We start from the raw sequence: 20,737 nt of genomic DNA on the forward strand, positions 1-20,737 counted from the left end.
ATTTTGTTTTAGTATATAAAAAATATATATATATATATATTTTGTAATTTTGAAAAGAATAAATAATTATAATGTTCGTCTTGTTGTTTGTAATACTTCATTCCGCACGTCTCTCCCTCCCCAATCGTAATCCCTAATAACGCACCGCTAACCGGACACCATCGGCGTCTCCGTCGATTTCCGCCGGGAAATTGAATTGCTCCGGCGTATACGGAGGCTTTCCTTCGATGTGCTGGCGAAGGCGTTAGGAAGCTCCAGCGGTTCCGACTTCCCCTTTGTTGAGGCGAGGAGCGGAGATGTCGCTGCGGATAAAGGCGGTGGTGGATAAGTTCGTGAAGGAGCTCAAGGAGGCGTTGGATGCGGACATCCAGGACAGGATCATGAAGGAGAGGGAGATGCAGAGCTACATCGAGGAGCGCGAGCGCGAGGTCGCGGAGAGGGAGGCCGCCTGGAAAGCAGAACTATCTCGGCGAGAGGTAACACATACACGTTTTTCTCCTCCCTCCTTTTTTTCTCTCCATCCACCGCGGAGCCAAAAAGACGTCTTGGTTTCTGATGATGAACTCGATCGTCTTGGTTTCTGATTAGAATTCTGCGTTTTCGATTGTTATGCTTGATGCCTGTTTGGTGATCGGATTCATTTTTCTGGTTGATGCTTGACGAGAATTGCATATGCTGCTAATTCGAAGAGCACAAATCCATAGTTTATCCAACACTTAAAACTCTGGATGTTAATCCCATGAAAGAAATTCGATGTTGATATAGCAAGTGACCAGATGGATCCAAGTAGATTAAATTATGAGACTGTTCTAAACAACTTTTACATTATGAACATATCTCTTTGTTAACATTTTTTTTAAACTTCGTATAGATTGTTGTTAGCATTGTTATGTGTTTCAGATTACAAGGTCTCTAAAACTACGTCACATTGTTCCCAAACTATCACGACTTTGTTGCTTTCCTTCTTGTCTTGTTTTTTCTAGGATTTCATTGCCACTAAGGTATGAGGAAAGTTTTAATATCAACTGTCGAATCTATGGTTCAAAGAAACCACTTGATATGAGAACTTTGTTTCCTGTTGTGCTCTTGTGCTTTGATGATTGAAACATCAACACAGTTGCTAATAATTTTAGTAAAATTTATAGTTGTTAAACAATGGCACTTATGGACACTACTCACTGGACTGTAACTATATTATCCTTCTATTTTGTGACGTTTGAGTTTAAGATTCAAGCTTATTTCCTATCTTTTATGATTTGTTCAATCAAGGAAGATGCCTTTGACCTTGTGAAGCAGTCAGTGTGTTGAAATCCATAGATCCGAAAACAAAACTATTTTTGCATGCTTGATGAACTATTACCCAGTAGTTGTAGATGCAAACCAGTTAGTGTCTTTTTTTCTTCTTTTTTTTTGTGGGATAGCAAAATGGATGGATCTTCTCTCTTTTCCTTTCTTTTTCAGTGTCGGCATTCACCTTTCTTTCTTGTGTCACGTGTCATGCCTACACCTTGATGAAGCTTCTTCTCCACCGTGAGTGTTCCATCATATTCATGGTACAACAAGCAAACAGCCAAAACTTGTCTTCAAGCTGGAAACTTGTGGCACACCATCAAAGTAGATCCTTTCCTTTTGGTTTAGGTGATAAAGCATAGACAAAACATAAATGATTGAGCTGTTGTTTATGTCGTTCTGCAACTCGAGAAACTAATGTGCCAACTAATTCGTGCCATTGACAGATTTTCTCATAATGCAATCTTATTGACTATTGTGCTCATGATGTTGGAGAGTTTTTTTCCTCAGAACTATGTCATTGAAACTTTCATAACCCGATCTCGGAAACTCCATTTTGCAGGCTGAGATTGCACGCCAAGAGGCAAGGCTAAAGATGGAGAGGGAGAACCTAGAGAAGGAGAAGAGTGTCCTCACAGGCACTGCGTCGAATCAAGACAACCTAGATGGTGCTCTGGAGATCACCGTCAGCGGGGAGAAGTACCGATGTCTTCGGTTCTCGAAAGCAAAGAAATGACATCAAACAAAGAAATCGTAAGTTCTTCGCTTGTTCTAGTGGTGATCACTGCTTGTTCTAACCTGGAAAAGTAGAACAAGGACTCTTATTCTTTGTACAGGATCCAAATATATATATTTTTTCTGTATAATTTTCTTCATGTTCTAAATAGTAATATTCTGGTACCAACCATTGTTATTGGTGATTTCGATCTACAATATCATATGACCAATGGAATGCCATTGACAGAGATAAGGTAAGTCATGGCGGTCGATGCGATCAATCGTCAAGTGTCGGAACTAGAGCAACATACTCAAAATAGTTATCAATTAGGAAATGTGATAAGAAGCTTAGGATCCATAGGGTGACAAAATTAGTGAAATTTTTTTAGTATTTGAGGTGGTTATGATGCAGTCTTTACAGCTTAGATAGATTTTTACACATTGGAATTAGACTAATCTGTTTGGCTATAATATGATTAATTCTTGAATTCTGCAAGAAAAAAAAAAAAGAATACTTATCTATGCACTCTTGTAAATTTCAGTATCTACATACAAATTTTATCTCTTTTTTTCTTCTCATCTATTATATGAAATGGCATACAAACAAAGAACAAAATAGGATCTGTCATAAGTTAATGCAACACTACCAATTTCTAAAGAACACTTCAGTTTTCTGAATTCTACAAGAATGAAAAACAAAATTACATCTGCACTACAATATGAAGACATAATTACAAAAACATCTTAAGAATCACCAGAAGTAGTAATAGGCAAGCCTCTTCCAGACTTAAAACCATACGAAACACAAGTGAAACAACAAACCTAGGCAGAGGAGGATATCGTAAACCCACATTCGATGGGTAGCACAATCGATAAACAAGCTACTTGCTAATCATTTGGATGCAAAGATTACAGTGTATATAAAGCATTGCTTTTAGTTACCCAAATACTACTACCATCAGTTCACATAGCCATCAATTGTTTCCTTTTATTAGGTGGCCTTGAGAAAAAGCATAACTGAGTCCAACTCATCTTGGATTTCACTGGTTGCACTCTGATATCTCTTTTCGCAACTAGTTCCGCCATGTATTGCACCACAGCCTTCACATTGAAAGTATTGTCAAACAATCTATGAAATGAAGTTCATGTAAACATTGCGATAAATTTGTTTTTACAAAAATGCTTACTTGTGCACCCAGCTCAGCTATATGTCTTGGTGGCACCTCCAGGGGGTTCTCTTCCGCATGAAGCAAACGAAGCTGAGACAGCAACCCGAAGGAATCAGGGAGGACCCTGATCTGGTTGTTGCTTATATCTAACTCCTCCAGCAATTCCAGATTGCCAATGGAACGCGGGAGAGATTGCAAATCGGCAAAGTTATTCCCTACATTTAGCTTGATAAGAGAAGTCGCGAGGCACAAGCTCTCGGGTATTGATTCGAGCTCATTGAAACTAACATCGAGCTCCTTCAACTTTGATAAAGATGCCATCGTTGTTGGAAGGCCTTTGATGTTGTTGTAGCGGACAGAGAGGACCTCCAAAGACTCTAGTCTCCCAATTGCTTCAGGAAGGCATTTCAGGCGATTGTAGTCTGCTCGAAGCTCAACGAGGGCAACACAATGACCAATCATGTGGGGAAGTTCCTCGATATCGTTTGTTTCCACATTTAGTTTCTTCAGCCCTGTAAGACAACCAAAAGCATCCGGCAGCGAGGAAAGCTGGTTCGAGCTCAAGTCGAGTTCTTCAAGATGAACTAGTTTACAAAATGTAGATGGCAATGATGTTAATTGATTCCCCCTCATATCAAGGAAAACAAGGCCATAGAGATCTCCAACTGAATCCGGAATTTGAGCAATCCTATTTGAGTGAAGATCCAATCTCGTTAGAGAAGAAAGACCACCAATTGTATCGGGTAAGGCAACAAGGCGATTCTCCGAAACATCAAGAGTAACCAGATCAGAGAGCTTCCCGATCGAGTCCGGTAGCCAATCTATTTGATCCATCAACTTATTCTGGAGATCAAGTTCCCGAACATGTTTCCTTGCATAAACTTCGATCAAGCTAGCTAGTTTAATAAGGTTCAGCTTCCCGCCTGCTTCCCCTGCAAATGATATCCAAAAATGAAAGTTAAGAGTCTCACCTATGGATTTAAACTTCAGCTGCAATTCCCATTCAAACTTGTTGTTTGAATTATGTACTCTATCAGATATTGCAAAATCTTTGTCAAAGGAGAAAAGATATACAACTACATCACTTACCGGAACCACCTTCTTGCTCACTCACCAAATTTGATACCAAGCCTCTAGACATCTGCAAGTTGTTACCAATTGCATCGATGTGCGATTTCGGATTCCTCAAGAAACTGTCATCTTTCGAAAGACGATCGGTGCCGGTTCCGACCTCTTTCTCGGAGTAGAAGACAGATGAAACAGTGGTGGAACAATTTGTTGGAGCTTTAGAATTGGCCGTGCTAACTGCAACTGAACTCTTAGAGATTGATGTCACAGAAGTGCTAGAGTTAGAGCTTGAAGGAACACAACTAGATGCTCTCTGGATCAATTCATCGAACAGGACATGGATGTTTTCTAGATCGAGCAGTTTAAGAGCTTCCCTCTTCTGCTCTTTGCTCTGATAGCTCACTACATTCTTCTGCATCTCCTGCAGCACAAAGAAGAGCTCTTCGGGGACTTCGAATCCCTTGTTCTGCCTTTCGATGGCATCGATCCGCGCCTTCTCTTCCTTTTCGACGTTGCCAACCAGCGCCATTGCGGCCTCAACCTCGTCTATGCCTGGCCGCGGTGGAAGAGATCGGTGAAGCTTCATGATCTCTTCCACGACGCTATCAATGGAATGCCAAAAAGGACCCATTTTTTTCCCAGCAAAAGGAGGGGCGAGATTAGAAAGCCAGATCGGGAGGAAAATGCCCAAAGATTAGATAAGCTGAAAAGTGATCGCCCACGGGTTTGCAAATCGAAATCCACATCAGAAAGAGCCTCCTGACCAAAATCTCACGAGCTCGCCCCCTTTTGTGGCAAAAATCTCCGGATAAGAAGAGAGAAAAAGGAGACGAACGGATCACCTTCTCCACATAAATTCAGCAAAGATCCGAGCTTTAGATTGACATTCATCGCAAGGTGCGAATTCGTCCTTGGCAAAAATCGATCAGCATCGAGTGAAACCCTGGAATTCGCTGGCAGATCCAGAACACCACAAACCGCACCAAGATTCACGAGAGCGAACCGGGAATCTCGAGCGGAAACCTCACGAGCGCATCCTCCACTCAAATCTAGAGGACCAAGAACCAATCTCGTGCATCAATTGCCCACCAACTCGCCCATTCGTGGCAGCGTCGCATCGAATCAAGCGAGAAACGCGTCAGCCGCGAAGACGAGGCTTATCCGATGGGCTCCTCGGGAAAGAGCGACGAGACAACAGCGGGACGAGAACGCAGGGCACGGTGGAGCGAAGAAAGCTTCCATCTTTGACAGCAATGGCGGATAATTTCTCATCCTGCCACTCCGATCGCCTGGATTTCGCTTCCAAACAGGGGAGATTGCTCTGCGCACTGCTCCGAGTACGCTACTAGTAGTGGAAGAAAGGGTTAAAGGGCACAGGCCGTAAATAAAAGCAAACCTACAGCAACATTTTACGCATATTTTCACTTTCGCCCCTACAATTTACATCTTTTGCAATAAAACTTCTACAACTTTAGAATTACCAAAACACCTCTTAATTTTTTGTTATTCTTAATACATTGTAATAGAAATTGAAAGACCAAACTATAAGAAATTATGTTGCGAGAAATAAAAAAAATTGAGAAAAAATAAAAGTACCAAAATAAAACTAGAGAGAGGATTAGGGCAAGGAGTGTGAGGAGGCCCCACCATTGTCATGGATCTACCAACATGCCTTGTGGCAAGCATGAAACATAATTTCATTTAACTTTTTTTTAAGAATTATTTTTTATATATATATATATATATATATATATATATATATATATATATATATATATATATATATATATATATATATATATATATTTGGTGGATGTCATTTTTTTCCCTTCCATTCCTTACACTTGTTGGTGCCAAAATAAGTTTAGGTCACACCTCATCCAACCTTGCATGTTTTGTTTAATTAAGTTGAATAGATGAAGCCAAAACCCTATTTTTAGGGTTTTGCATGAGTAAGTGCTAACCCTTGAGTTATAGCTAGGGGTGGCACTTTTTTTATTTCCACATTGGATGTTCACCTAATTCCATTGTCCATGCCGCATGTATGTTCATAAGTTTGATTTACAATATTAATTACTCTATTTTTATTGATTTTTTAAGGAAAAATATGAAGTTGATCGAATTGGACGAGTAATGGATAGGTTTAGTGCTATCAAATGGGTTAATTCATGATAGGGTAGGCTAATCCATCAAAAAATTTATCATACGATAGAATAGGCCAGCCTACCATCTTGATGGATTAGAAAAATCTTAAATTCAAGATGAGTTGCAAGTTGACATGTCACCATAAATCAATCAAAAATAAATAAAATTAAAATATATATATATATATAATATTGAAAATTTTAAATTTTGATCATGAATTAGATGGGTCAATTCCACAAACTTATTAAGTTTTCCACTTTAATTTTAAATTTTAAAATATTTTTTTTAATCCATGGTCCAACTCAAGCTCATAAGCCCATTAAATTTTCCACTTTATTTTTTAATTTTGAAAGAAAGTTTTTTTCCTCAATCCTTTGGCTAATCCAAACCCACTACCACTCGATCCGTGTGAGTTGAGAGCCCAAGTGGGTCAGTCTGTCTAGATTTGTTTAAAAATATGTTGATAAAATTTTAACTCGATTTGTTTAAATTGTTTGATGAGATAGGTCAATTTGATAAATCTAACCAAACTTAACTTGACGGCTCTAGGTAGGTTGATGGGGCCATTTGAGCTAAGTGCATTGATAGAAATCGTTTGTACTATTAACTCATGATAGAAATTGATCTACTAAATAGTTTGATTGAGTTAAGTATGTCAAATTATCTGATTGAATTGGTCAAATTGAATGAATTAAATAGAGTAGTTGAGTTAATGAGGTCGAACGAGCCCATCAAACAAGTTAGGTAAAACGAATCAATCTAGATAAGTTGACTAGATTGAGTAGATTTAAGTAGCAGTCGACATGATCACGAATGCCACTTCACTCCTAATTATCTGTTTTTTTTATTACTCTCCTTATTAATAAGTTTTTTTTTTCTACCTATATATCTGATTTTTCAAACTGATTAAATATTAGATTAATCGATTCGATCTACGAAATTTTTTTATCGACTATTAGAAAAAAATCGAAAAGTGTGTGATTAAATAATGATGATCTTTTAAAAAAATTAATTATGTAAAAAAGAATAAATAAATTAGTTTATAAATTTTTAATATTGACATTATCAATTGCGACGAGGACGGTAAAAAAGTATTTTTTTTATTATGAAAATTATAAAAAATAAATTACGTAATGATTAATTTTATTATCTATCTAAAAGATATATTTATAACAATTACACACACGTTCTAATAAAACATGTTAAATATTGAAAGGTTGAATCTATTAATTTATAAACTTTTAACATTGAATTGTGTAGACAATTATAAAAAATATTTTTTATTATGGGAATGATGAAAAATAGATTATACAATCGAATGATTATATAAATAATAATTTTATTATTATCTATATAGACAAAGATATATTATAACAGTTGATAATAAAATTATTATAAAAATAATTTAAAAATATAAAGATTTCATAGAAAAGTTAAAGGAAGAAATAACAAGGGAGTGGCAATAGTTATCTCTTCTGCAACTGTGCCTCTTATGTTGTCGCCGATACCTTCTTCGTATAAGAAGTGGAAAGGTGGGCCCAAATTCTCATCGTTTTCCTTTATACTAAAGGACACGATCTTTCTGTAATTGGTACTTTTCTAATTACCATCGTCGATTGTTGTGTCGTATCCGAGTTCAGGAGCGGCTTGAATTTCATCCGGATGTGACTCAAAATGACTCAACTTGAGCTAGGCTGGAGTTGGCTGACTTAACCTGAGCTCAATAGAATTAGTCTTGGTTTTACTTAGAGCTTTCAATTTGGATTCGGTCAGTTAAATTGACCTACCTAAATAATTTAAGTGGATTGAGTTGAAATTTTATCAATACATTTTAAAATGAGTTCAGATGGATCGACTCACCTAGACCCGTGATCCATATAGGTCGGCTCGTAGCGGACTTGAGTTGATCCGCGGATTGAAAAAATTTATTTTTATTTTAAATTTAAAATTAAATTAAAAAGCTCAATAAACTAATGAATTTGATCCTCTAAATGATAATTCAAATTTAAAATTTTCAATTTGACATATTAAACTGTAATCTAAATTTAAAATTTTTAATATTTTTAATATATTTTTTTATATGTCTATGAGTTGACATGTCTAATCCGCAATCCGTCTTGATTGAAGATTTCTCAATCCGTCAAAATTGTCTAACTGCCTCATCTTATCTCGTCATATGATAGGTTTCTAGAATTCTGATGGATTAATCCGTCCTATGATTGACCCGTTTGACCGTTTTAATCTTATTTGGACTCATCATCATAACTGACGTGGACTTATTATTGACCGAGTCTTGAGCTAGCCAGGTGATCTCTGTCATCTCCGCCACATCACTTACAAAGTACTTAGAGTCAAAAATAAAAGACTTCATTGACATAGAACTTTTTTTTTTTTGATTGAACCGGTCCAAATTTGATTCAAGAGAAACCCTCACTGTGCCGAGCAACACAAGGACTAACTGTGCCGAGCAACGCAAAGACTCAGAGGAAGATCTTCTACAACAATGATTGAAAAGACTAGAAATAGCAAAGGAGTGAAAATAATAATCTCTAGTGTTGATCGGAGTGGAAAGGTGACTTAGATTTTTAAAAGGCGTACCTCTTTCTTTTTTATCAATCAAAGAGCGTAATCTTTTCGTAATTGGTACTTTTGTAACCGTTGTTAACATTCATATCGTATCCGAGTGCAAGAGCGACTTGAACTCAATCTGGACGTGACTCGAACTAACTCCACTTGAGCTCGGTTGGAGTTGGCTGACCGGACTCAAGCTCGATTGAATCCGTCTTAATTTGACTTGGACTCATCATGAAAATTGACGTGGACTTATTATTGATTGAGTCATTATTTTACAAGTTACTCAGTCAAAAATGAAAGATTTTATCGACATAATTTTTTTTTAAAAAAATTGAACCGGTCCAAAATTTGACTCGAGAGAAGCTCTTAAAAACACTATTATGTTTAAAAATAATAAATTAAGCAAATTTAACTTCAAAGTTTCATTCACACGTAAAGCGTAATTGATTATTTAATTAATTAGCTTTATCAACAAGATTTTGACTTCAAAAGCAACCAATCCAACTTTACGTATAATAATAATAATAATAATCTTCTTTTCAACTTCCGTTTTGTTAAAAATATTTATCATTTTTAGGAAATTTATATTATTTTTAAAACAAAAAAAGAATCAAATGAGGCCAAGTGATTGATGCATGGACAAAACAAATCTTTTATTAGAATTTTATTTTATTAAATTAATGAATACAAAGAGAAGTGATTAGCGTAAATGCCACACAAATTACAATCTTTTTTATTAACAAATAATATAATGTTTCTTAAGTTAAAAGCTCCTTGATTGATGCCCATATCTCACCAACTTTTGTTGATAAGCACTCACAAACCACCACACAAAGAATCCTAATATACATAATTTTATTTAATTTTATACATTCTTAATATATTATTTACGTAGGCTTAGTTAAATATAAAATTATTTAATTAAATTAATAAAATATTTTGATGTAGTATAAATTTATTTATTTAAAATTTATAAATTATTTTTCTATTTTAATTAATTCAATTTAATCGAATAAAAAATTTTAAAATCAAAATCGAACAGAATTAATCAAAATTTTTTAAAAATAACTGAATCAAATTTAGATTTATTCGAATTAATCAAATTTTTTACTCATAAAGTATAAGTATAAGTATAAGTCTATATATAATAATGTAGATTAAGTTAAGAGTAATAAAGTTGCTATAGTTATATTAAAATAAAAATATTTTTAAAATGAAAAATAAGGTGAAATGTCATTTTAGTATTAGTTTTTAAATGGAACATCTTTTTGTTTTTTAGCGATATACTCTCTTTTTTTAATTTTTTAATTAAACTAATTCAGATTTTAATAATTAAAAATAAATAAATATATATTTTGCATGCCGTAATTAATGTGGACAGAGCGTAGGTGAATTAATTGATGTGTTTGTCTTCTTTTTCTTCTGCAAAAATAAATATATATATATTTTGCATGCCGTAATATTATTGAAACAGTAGTAATTAATATTAAAAATAGTTTTAACTATAAAAATATTATAATATTAGTTCAAACTATTTGTTAGCAAAGATTAAAATTGATCAAAATTAATTAATTATATAATTTTAGGTAAAATTGTTGTAATATTATTCAATTGATTATGTAAAAAGGTAATTTAAAAAGAAAAATTAGAATGAACTTTAATTTCCATTTAAACATTTTATATTATTTTTCTAAAACAATATTAAATTATAACTTCGATAGCAAATTTGTATCGACCTCATAAACCTAGCATGGAGTTGCCCGCATAAAAACGCGTCCACTGCGGCACATGGCGGATTGGCTGCGAAGTCGATGCTACGACATGCGGTCGCTCGCCAGCTGGCGACAAGGCAGCCAGTGTGCTTCTCGAGGTCAAACAATTTTTACCTTAAATGACTATTATGCCCTTTAATTTTAATCAATTGGAGACCCTAAACGTCATTTATTGAAGCGTATTATGGTCATTTAGGTAAAGAAACTGGGTCCACATTCGGTCAATAATCACAAAGTTACTCTCTTTTTTACCCAACAGCTCACCGAAGAAGAAGAGGAAGAGTGGAAATGGCGACGAGGGCGAAGGCGAAGCGGACGTCGTACATCGCCGTGCCGTCGGCGATAATCCGATCGCTCTCCTCCACCTCGATTCCAGGCGGATTCCACCTCCCCAGCCCGCCGAAGAAGTCCTCCCGCCGGTTCCTCCACTGTCGGTCGCTCCTCCTGCTGCTGCTCTTCCTCGCCGCCGCCGTCGGATTGGGCGTCAGCCTCCTCCTCGACCCCATCCTACCGTGCCCCCAACTCCGCCTCCCCAGCAGCCGCCCATTCTCCTTCTCCCCCGCCTCCCCAGCAGCTTCCCAAGTCGAGTTCTGGAGGCAGCCCGACGGGATGGGCTACGTCCCCTGCCTCGACTTCAGTGACGAGTACCGTGCCGCTGGCGCGGCGGCGGCACGCGCGGGACGCCGGAATAAGTACCTCCTCGTCGTCGTCTCCGGCGGGCTCAACCAGCAGCGCAACCAGATCGTCGACGCAGTGGTGATCGCTCGCATCCTCGGCGCCGCGCTCGTCGTGCCGGTGCTCCAGGTCAATGTCATCTGGGGAGACGAAAGGTAGTCTTCCGATCGAATAATCCTCAAATTGTTTTTCTCGATTTCTTCTTCTTTCTTCCTGATTTCTGCTGACAAATCGTAATCTTGTTCTTCTCCACTCGCTCACACAAAATCTGATCCCCTTTTTTGGCAAAATTTACCAATTTTGTAGCTCGAAGTGTAGCAGAAAACCATTTGAACCAAAAATTCCTCCACCTTTTTCCAGCTTTCTAGATTAAGACTAACACTAGATTCGTCATTGCTTTAGTGAGTTCGGCGACGTCTTTGATCTGGAGCATTTCAAGCGAGTTCTCGCCGACGACGTCAAGGTGGTCTCCTCCCTGCCGTCGACTCACATCATGACTCGGCCGGTGCAGGAGAAGCAAACGCCACTTCAGGTTTCCCCTGATTGGATTCGATCGCGGTACATGAAAAGAGTGAGTTCTTCTTCTTCTTCCTCTTCCCTCCTCGAAGAATTTGAGCCCTAATTTTCTACTTTTTATGCAGCTGAACAGAGAAGGTGTTCTGCTTCTGCGTAGCTTGGATTCCAGGCTCTCCAAGGACCTTCCTTCTGATCTCCAAAAACTTCGATGCAAAGTAAGCTTCATCGATGGTGGATTGATCGGTTTTAGATATTTTAACTTTGAGTTTCTCAAATTGAGCAGGTCGCATTCCATGCTCTGAGATTTGCAGCTCCGATCCAAGAGCTGGGGAACAAGCTCGCATCGAGGATGAGAAGCCATGGCCCGTACCTTGCTCTGCACCTGCGCTTGGAGAAGGACGTGTGGGTGCGCACCGGGTGCCTCCCCGGCCTCGGCCCCGAGTTCGACGCCGCCGTCGAAGAGGAGCGGAAGCTGAAGCCGAAGCTCCTGACTGGGCGGTCCAACATCACCTTCCACGACCGCAAGCTCGCCGGGCTCTGCCCCTTGAATGCCGGCGAAGTCACTAGGTAGCAGGCTAAAGATCGCATTTTTCGGCACATTTCTTTTGATTGAACGATGGGCAGCGCAGGTTGCTGAAAGCGCTGGGAGCTCCGCCAGACGCCAGGATCTACTGGGCCGGCGGCGAGCCGTTCGGCGGCCGGGACGCCCTGCTTCCGCTGACCAGACACTTCCCCAACTTGTTCAACAAGGACGACCTCGCGCTTCCTGGCGAGCTCGAGCCGTTCGCCAACAGGTCCTCCTTCCTCGCCGCCGTCGACTACGTGGTGTGCGAGCAGAGCGACGTCTTCCTGCCGTCGCACGGCGGCAACATGGGCCACCTCATGCGCGGCCACCGCGCGTTCTCCGGCCACCGGAAGTACATCACGCCCAACAAGCGGCAGATGCTCCCCTACTTAATGCATCACGGCGCGCTGCCGGAGGTGGAGCTCGACCGGATTCTGAAGGAGCTGCACCGCGGATCGCTGGGCCAGCCGGAGCCGAGGACGGAGAAGTCCGACAAGGATGTCACGGCGTATCCGGTGCCGGAGTGCATGTGCAATTCCACGAGCTCGAGCTCGAAAGCCTGAAAAATTTTGGCAGGGAGATCACCAAATTTCACAATTTTGAGCGACGATTCATAACTCTTCTTCTTCTTCTTCTTCTTCTTCTTTCTCTGTTCAGATTCTTTCTTTTCTTCATGAATTTGAGAAGAACAGCGCAGCTCTGTTCATCTCTCGTGTAGCAACAACAGAATTAATCACTGCTTCTGTTCATAAGATCTTCTGAAGAATCTTATTTGAGCTGCATTTAGATTCACATAGTGCTTTCTTGTCAGGTTAAACAAGTGCAAATTGCGATCTTTCAATGTACCACTCTTTATTTATGAAGAACAAAGCGGTCGTTTCTGTCGAGCCTTGTTATTGAGCTCACTCGATCGATCGAGCCAACAAACACCTCATACTCGATCGAGTGGAACCAAGTACGAAGAGGATCTATGCTAAGAACTATTGCTAACATGCTAATCAAACACAATGAGATTGCAAAGTAAATGCATATATTTAGCATCAATCATTGTTCTAAATAAGTTTAAGTTTAATTTTGGGCAAAAATCAAAAGGAGGTCTTTTTTAATAATCATTGAATGTGCGTCTTTTTTTTTTTTTGCTTTATTACCAAAAGGGCACCCCACCTCCTAGTTAATTTACACTTCTCTTCCTAATCTACTGTTCATCTGGATTGTTCTCAGACTGCTTCAAGGCTGGTCGGGGCGGGTGGGGAAAAAATCAATACATTTAGGTTTTAGTTCACTTATTCAAAAAAAAAAAAAAGACTCAATCATTTCAAACCCTCCTCCTTCAAACTCTCTCATTCGCCCTTCGCACTCTTCGCCAATCAACTCCCTCGTTGCTACCTCACCGCCGTTCATATGCCGTGTGTTCCCCATATACAAGTCCATCTTCTATCATCTATCTTTTAACTGCCTACTGTCACCTCGTCTTATTATTTAGGATTTATATTTTAGTGTTAGTGCAGTTCCCATTCGAGTTCCCGAACATCTTCCTCCTCCATCCAAATGATAACATTCTTATTTATGGTCATATCATATTATAACAATTATGAAATCGTAATTGCTATGTCGTTCTGGGCTAATTACATTATAGTAGTTACGATTTGATAGTTGCTATAATATTCTGACTAGTACATTATAGCAATTACGATTTGGTAGCTATTATAACAACCTAGGTTAAACTATAATTTGATAGCTACTACAACATTCTGGTCTAAACATGTTGTAGCAGCTACGATTTAGTAGTTGCTATAATATTTTGATTAACACGTTGTAGCATCTACGATTTAGTAATTACTATAACGTTCTGGTCTGACCACATTATAGCAACTATGATTTGGAAGTTACTACAACAAATCGTAGCTATTATAACTCGCTGACTAGAATATTGTAACAGCTGTTAAATTGTAGATGTTACAACATGTTAACCAAAACTAGCTAATTATCATTTTATTATTCAAAATTAACATTGAAATGTATCACTAAGATATTAAGTATTTGTTTACAGAATTAAATGACGTTTAGTCTTCAACCTCGTACAGAAGCTCTACTTCTCGTACATATCATAAAAAAATATAATGAAAAAGTAACATCCATCAATTTAAGTCATTCAAATTATCATTACAACCAAATGAGCCACAAATGGAGTTGATAAATAAAAGCTCATTTGTCTAGGCCCTAAACATATCGTATAATGCAAACATCAAAGGCCTTATACAAAAATTTGACAATTGAGACTATTATGCTAAATGTTTCATCTTTCACAATTAGAATATTAGATTCATAAGAAAAGATGTTGCATTGATTCTAGGACTTCTAGACCATGATGATGAAATTCCTTTGCATTTTGGATATCCCCTCCACCCCACTCTACATCAACATTTCATGGATCGGGATTGAATGAAGTAGAGAACAAACTGATCAATATCAACAAATAACCATCTCTTGAATCTGATCTTTTGTTTTGTTAACTTGTTATTTTACTACTAATAGTAGTATATCTAGACTACCAATACAATCACTACTACTTGATTGTGTAGATGACTTTAAAAATTTAGATAGATATAAATGGTATAAGGTTGTATATGACTATATGACCCTATACATGGAGTTCATTGGTGTAATGCTCTCAAAGAGGCCCATGGAGGTCATTGGTGTAATGCTCTTGAAGAGGCCCAAGTCATCAGGCCTTGAAGGAAATCAAACTCCAATGTTGAAAGGATTTGCACATCTAATGCTGTAAGTTGTTAAATTTTACTATAACTTCATTAATTCAAAATTTATAACCCTACTTGTTGTATTGTAGGTACGTTAAATGGTGGGTTGATCTATTTTAGCCTTGTTCAATTACGTTGTAACAATTACAATTCTGTAGCTGCTATAACGCGTACAAACATGTTTCACAGCCTTGTACAAAGGTTGTCGAAGAATATTCTGTGTATATATGTCAAGCTAAATTAGTGGAGGTAATTAGAGTATGTCAAGCTAAATTAGTAGAGGTAATTAGAGCTAATATTTTGTATAGGCGTATTCTTAGGAACTAATGATTGTACATCCATATTCTTAGGCTAATCACGTGTGATGGAGATTGACACAATTATCTCTATATATACTTGTAATATGTATGAAATCGATATGAATGAGAATTACCTTTTTTCCCAATTTCTTCATGGTATCAGAGCAGTAATCCTTGCACGCTGCTCATATTTTTTTTATGGCAGATGCTATTGTTGTTACTGGAGGGCCGAAGGATATTGCTGATGGTGATGTCAATATCTCTCAAAAATTGAGTTCAGTGTTGTTGAATGAATTCAATTACCTTCCGTGGTCGAGAGCAATTACCATTGCTCTTGGTGGTAGATCAAGGTTGGGATTTATTAATGGCACTTTCAAATCTCCTGAATCAAGTTCGCCGGAGTATGCGGCTTGGCTGTCAAAGGACCAACAGGTTATGTCATGGATTCTTAACTCGATGGAGCATGATCTTGCAGCAATTTTTAGCTATTCCGAATCTTCTTTGGATCTTTGGAATGCTGTTCGTGACATGTATGGCAACCAAAACAATTCTGCTAGGATTTTCCAAATTCACAGGGAGATTGCAAGTCTTCAACAAGATGGGAAGCCATTCGTAAATTTGCTAGGAAGTCTGAAGAGTTTGTGGAGCGAGTTGGAGATTTATAGACCTCCTACTACTGACGCAGCTACTTTGCAGAAGAGAACAGAAGAGGACCGTATTTTTCAGCTATTGGCTAGTCTTAATCCTGATTTTGAGGATCTAAGGAGCCATATTCTAATGAATACCGATTTACCCTCTTTCAAGAATATTTGCGCGACCATTCAGCGTGAGGAAGTACGCCGGAAAGTCATGCCACGTTCTGTTAATACCAGTCCTTCGGATGTTCGTGCCTATATTACTCGCTCATCCTCTGAAGAAAAGTCTTACAAGGGCAAACGCCCTGATCTCAAATGTGAGCATTGCCATATTCCTGGTCACTCGATTAATCGTTGCTGGACTCTTCACCCAGAGTTGAAGCCAAAATTTTCAAAGGATCAGAAGAGTGGAGGATATCAAAAACGAATTCATGATCATAAGGCTCATATGGCTACACACTCCCTTGAATCGTTTTCCTCTAATCCTGTTGCTTTACTTAATGATTTCGCAAATTATTTACAAAACAGGCATGGTCAGGAAGCTGTCCAAGGTAGATCTATTAATCAAGAAAAAAATCAACCAGCTGCACTTCTTAGTCATTTTGCTGGTTTTTTGGCTGATGCAAACTCTGACACCAACGAAGGTATTCAGATTGCTTTTCTAACTGCATTCGAAATTAATAGTTTGCATGATGTATGGGTCATTGATTCTGGTGCCACAGATCACATGTCAAATAAGTTAACCCATGTTTATGATTTTCATCCTTTTTCTACACCTTCTAAGCTGGGCCATGGCCCAGTCTTGGTCCCAAATTTTTTTCATAAATGATGAATGGGTCGGTGTCTCGACGTGATTTCTCCCTCGTCTCGCCGCCCTCTTCGTCGAACCTTCCGATGGTACGTTCCCTTCCTCCATCTGATCGTTTGTCTTTCATTCTTGTTGGTTCCGGCATTTTTTCACCGATTAAGGTTCGTATATGCGCTCCGACGTTGACCTAGTTCTGACGTCGCTTCAGTATTAACGCCATAGATCATCTTGTGTGGAATAGAACGCGAAGAGCCTTCTTCCTTGCAGAGCTAGGAAGAGGCTAAAAGATCTGGAGATTGCAATTTGCACATCTTTCTTATTCGCTACTTTTCCCCAAATGAGATAAGTTTCTTTTTCTTAATTAAAGAAGGGGAAATTTAGGTAGTGATTTACTGCGGATTATGGAATTTATGGGTTTAGGGAAACTAGATTTTGGAACTGTTTCTGGGATTTTACGACGATGCTTGTTTAAATTCTCTGGTATCTGTAGCAAATGGGAAAGGTGCTCCTGTACAGGGTAAGGGAAAAATTAAACTTGTTTCAGATACTATAGAGTCCGATGTTCTATATGTTCCCTCCTTTCCATTTCAGTTGCTTTCTGTTCACAAACTGACATCATCGCTCAATTGTGAAGTTCTATTTACTCCTCACAAGGTCATATTTCAGGACCTCGTCACCAAGGCGACGATTGGTGAAGGATTTCATTTGCATGGACTCTACTACTTCTCTCCTAACTCTCAGGTTACCAAGGGATTCCAGGCTATTTCCTTTCCCATTGCTGAGCAAGATTTATGGCATCGCCGTCTCGCACATCCTTCAAATAATGTTCTTAGCAAAATAAATCGAGTTCTACCTAAAGGAACTGTTGATTGTGATATCTGCCATTTTTCTAAGTCTTCTAGGCTTCCTTTTAACTCATCATTGTCTCGTACTACTCAACCATTTGAGATTGTACATTCAGATGTTTGGGGACCTTTTTCATCCTCTCTAGATGGATTTAATTATTTTGTAACTTTTATTGATGATTTCTCAAGGGTTACTTGGGTGTATTTACTGAAATCAAAAAGTGAAGTTTTTGAATCCTTTAAAGACTTTCACATGTTGGTTACCACTCAATTTTCAGCTCATATTAAAATTCTTCGATCTGACAATGGCACCGAATATATGTCTCATACCATGACAAACTATTTGATCTCTCACGGAATATTGCATCAGACTAGTTGTGTTGGTACACCTCAACAAAATGGGCTTGCCGAACGTAAAAATCGTGACTTGCTTGAGAAAACTCGAGCCATAATGCTTCAAATGAATGTCCCAAAGCAGTTTTGGTCTCATGGTATTCTTACTGCAACCTATCTTGTAAATCGCTTACCCAGCCGAGTGCTGGATTTTAAATGTCCTCTTGAAGTATTGCAGGACAAGGCACCAGATTTGTCTCATCTCAAAATTTTTGGCTGCACTTGTTTTGTACATGTCCCAACTGGTCACCGTGACAAGCTTGATCCTCGAGCTGTTAAGTGCATATTTCTTGGTTATTCTCAAACACAAAAGGGATACAAATGTTTTGATTTTCTCTCCAAGAAGTTATATGTGACTAGAGATGTCCGCTTTGCTGAACAAATTCCATATTTTGCTGCCTCTAGTCAGGGGGAGAAGCTGTCTGAGCTATTTCCCTTGCCTAACATTAATTATGGTCACCAATCCACTCAAGATCTACAACCCACTCAAGATTTACATCCACAAGATTTACATCCTAGCCACGCTACTTCAGAACATTGTGATGATCACTTGGATATCTCTAGTGTTCTTTCCAAGGAAGCTATTATCGAATCACCAGAGCAAGATTTTTCCCATACACAAGGTGAACCAATAGCTTCCCGACGTAATCCTCCGCGGGTGCGTCATCCTCCAACAAAACTGGCAGATTATGTTGCTCATACGGTCAGGTATCCTGTCACTAATTTTATGTCATACCAACGATTATCACCCATGCATACAGCTTTCCTTACAGCTATATCAAACGATCCTGAGCCAAAGAACTTTCATGAAGCCAAATCCCAGGCTGTTTGGCAGAAAGCTATGCATGAAGAATTAACTGCTCTTGCTGAGAACAAAACTTGGACTATAGTGCCTCTTCCTCCGGGAAAACATGCAGTTGGTAGTCGCTGGGTGTTTAAAGTGAAATTCAACTCCGATGGTTCTCTAGATAAGCATAAAGCACGCCTTGTTGCTCAAGGTTTCACTCAGAAATTTGGTGTCGATTACAAGGAAACTTTTGCCCCCGTTGCCAAGATGACCACGGTACGAGTTCTTTTATCAGTTGCTATCAATAACGGTTGGTCCTTGTTTCAGATGGACGTCAAAAACGCATTCTTGCATGGTGATCTTGAGGAAGAGGTGTTTATGAAGCTTCCTCCCGGGCACCCTCAAAGTGACAATTCCAACTTAGTCTGTCAACTCCATAAATCAATTTATGGTTTGAAACAAAGTCCCCGTGCATGGCATGCCAAGTTGAGCACTGCTCTTGAAGCTCTTAGTTTTAGAAGGAGCTCAGCTGATTCGTCTCTTTATGTCCGGCTTGGTTCAGTTGACAAACTTGTGGTATTAATCTACGTGGATGATCTCATTATTACCGGGAATAATAATGACTCCATTGCTCAGTTAAAAATGCAACTTCAGCAAAAATTTCCAATCAAGGATCTTGGTTCATTGAAGTACTTTCTTGGAATTGAAATGGCGACTTCCAGCAAAGGGCTATTCCTTAACCAGCGTAAATACATTTTAGACTTACTTCAAGATGCTGAGATGTTACACACCAAACCCGCTGCTACTCCTCTCGATAGCAAATTGAGACTTGCTTCTACAGAAAAAGCTCTAGACTCACCAAGCTATTATCAGAAACTTGTGGGAAAACTCATCTACTTGACTATCACGAGACCAGATATTATGTTTGCAGTTAGTCTTGTTAGTCAACATATGCATGCCCCAACCATTCAACATCTAGGCATGATAAAACGAATCCTGCGGTATCTGAAAGGTACGATTGGTCGAGGAATAGTCATGACCCATAATGGTCATACTAATATTATGGGATATACCGATTCTGATTGGGCTGGTAATGCACTTGATCGTCGGTCTACTACTGGTTATTGTATGTTTGTTGGTGGTAATCTGGTTTCTTGGAAAAGTAAAAAACAACATGTGGTTGCTCGATCAAGTGCTGAAGCTGAGTATCGTGCAATGGCTTCCGCAGCATGTGAGCTCGTATGGCTTAATAGTCTTCTTATTGATCTCGGTTGTCCTAGTTCTATTCCTATGAAACTTTTTTGTGATAATCAGGCAGCTATGCACATTGCTTCTAATCCAGTGTTTCATGAAAGAACCAAACACATTGAAGTTGACTGTCACTACATTCGTCAACAGGTTCAATCCAAATTAATCAACACTCAATATGTGCGTTCTAATGACCAACTAGCTGATGTGTTCACCAAAGTGTTGACGACTACTCAGTTCCACAGGCTTTTGAGCAAGCTTGGATCCATCAATCCTTTGGATCCAGCTTGAGGGGGAGTATTGGAGCTTAGAAGAATATTCTGAAGAATATTCTGTGTATATATGTCAAGCTAAATTAGTGGAGGTAATTAGAGTATGTCAAGCTAAATTAGTAGAGGTAATTAGAGCTAATATTTTGTATAGGCGTATTCTTAGGAACTAATGATTGTACATCCATATTCTTAGGCTAATC

The 20,737-nt window shown here is 38.6% G+C and overlaps 3 protein-coding genes across 4 annotated transcripts; 2 read left to right on the forward strand and 1 right to left on the reverse strand.

The window, feature by feature from the left end:
- Positions 1-109: 109 nt before the first annotated feature.
- Positions 110-3,433, forward strand: LOC141827818 (uncharacterized). Of its 2 annotated transcripts, XM_074715149.1 has the most exons (3): positions 110-476; positions 1,853-2,043; positions 3,237-3,433. In XM_074715149.1, exons 1-2 carry the CDS (start codon positions 297-299, stop codon positions 2,024-2,026), a joined length of 354 nt encoding a protein of 117 aa, XP_074571250.1. In that variant the 5' UTR covers positions 110-296; the 3' UTR covers positions 2,027-2,043; positions 3,237-3,433. The 2 variants fall into 2 exon arrangements, with proteins under 2 accessions (XP_074571250.1, XP_074571249.1); XM_074715148.1 differs by lacking the exon at positions 3,237-3,433 and having other exon boundaries at positions 1,853-2,182.
- On the reverse strand, positions 2,682-5,574 carry LOC141827817 (plant intracellular Ras-group-related LRR protein 4-like). The gene is made up of 3 exons (XM_074715147.1): positions 4,266-5,574; positions 3,195-4,108; positions 2,682-3,108 (listed from the first exon to the last, which is right to left on the reverse strand). The coding sequence occupies exons 1-3, from the start codon at positions 4,873-4,875 to the stop codon at positions 2,971-2,973; spliced, it is 1,662 nt and encodes a 553-aa protein (XP_074571248.1). The 5' UTR covers positions 4,876-5,574; the 3' UTR covers positions 2,682-2,970.
- Positions 5,575-11,015: 5,441 nt separating this feature from the next.
- On the forward strand, positions 11,016-13,283 carry LOC141827521 (O-fucosyltransferase 20-like). The gene is made up of 5 exons (XM_074714788.1): positions 11,016-11,565; positions 11,813-11,981; positions 12,052-12,141; positions 12,210-12,493; positions 12,556-13,283. Exons 1-5 carry the CDS (start codon positions 11,024-11,026, stop codon positions 13,052-13,054), a joined length of 1,584 nt encoding a protein of 527 aa, XP_074570889.1. The 5' UTR covers positions 11,016-11,023; the 3' UTR covers positions 13,055-13,283.
- The last annotated feature ends 7,454 nt before the right edge of the window (positions 13,284-20,737 follow it).

The sequence above is a fragment of the Curcuma longa genome, chromosome 4 (assembly GCF_044706935.1).
Source record: "Curcuma longa cultivar G26 ecotype Majalengka, Jawa Barat chromosome 4, ITB_CL_G26_1.1, whole genome shotgun sequence".
NCBI lineage: Eukaryota > Viridiplantae > Streptophyta > Magnoliopsida > Zingiberales > Zingiberaceae > Curcuma > Curcuma longa.

Coding starts and splice junctions, on each gene's coding strand:
- LOC141827818 (XM_074715149.1), top strand. CDS start 297: ATGTCGCTGCGGATAAAGGCGGTGGTGGATAAGTTCGTGAAGGAGCTC. Junction 477..1,852: donor CAGAACTATCTCGGCGAGAG/GTAACACATACA, acceptor TCCATTTTGCAG/GCTGAGATTGCACGCCAAGA.
- LOC141827817 (XM_074715147.1), bottom strand. CDS start 4,875: ATGGGTCCTTTTTGGCATTCCATTGATAGCGTCGTGGAAGAGATCATG. Junction 4,109..4,265: donor TGAGCAAGAAGGTGGTTCCG/GTAAGTGATGTA, acceptor TATCATTTGCAG/GGGAAGCAGGCGGGAAGCTG. Junction 3,109..3,194: donor TAGCTGAGCTGGGTGCACAA/GTAAGCATTTTT, acceptor TTCAATGTGAAG/GCTGTGGTGCAATACATGGC.
- LOC141827521 (XM_074714788.1), top strand. CDS start 11,024: ATGGCGACGAGGGCGAAGGCGAAGCGGACGTCGTACATCGCCGTGCCG. Junction 11,566..11,812: donor GTCATCTGGGGAGACGAAAG/GTAGTCTTCCGA, acceptor TCATTGCTTTAG/TGAGTTCGGCGACGTCTTTG. Junction 12,142..12,209: donor TCCAAAAACTTCGATGCAAA/GTAAGCTTCATC, acceptor CAAATTGAGCAG/GTCGCATTCCATGCTCTGAG.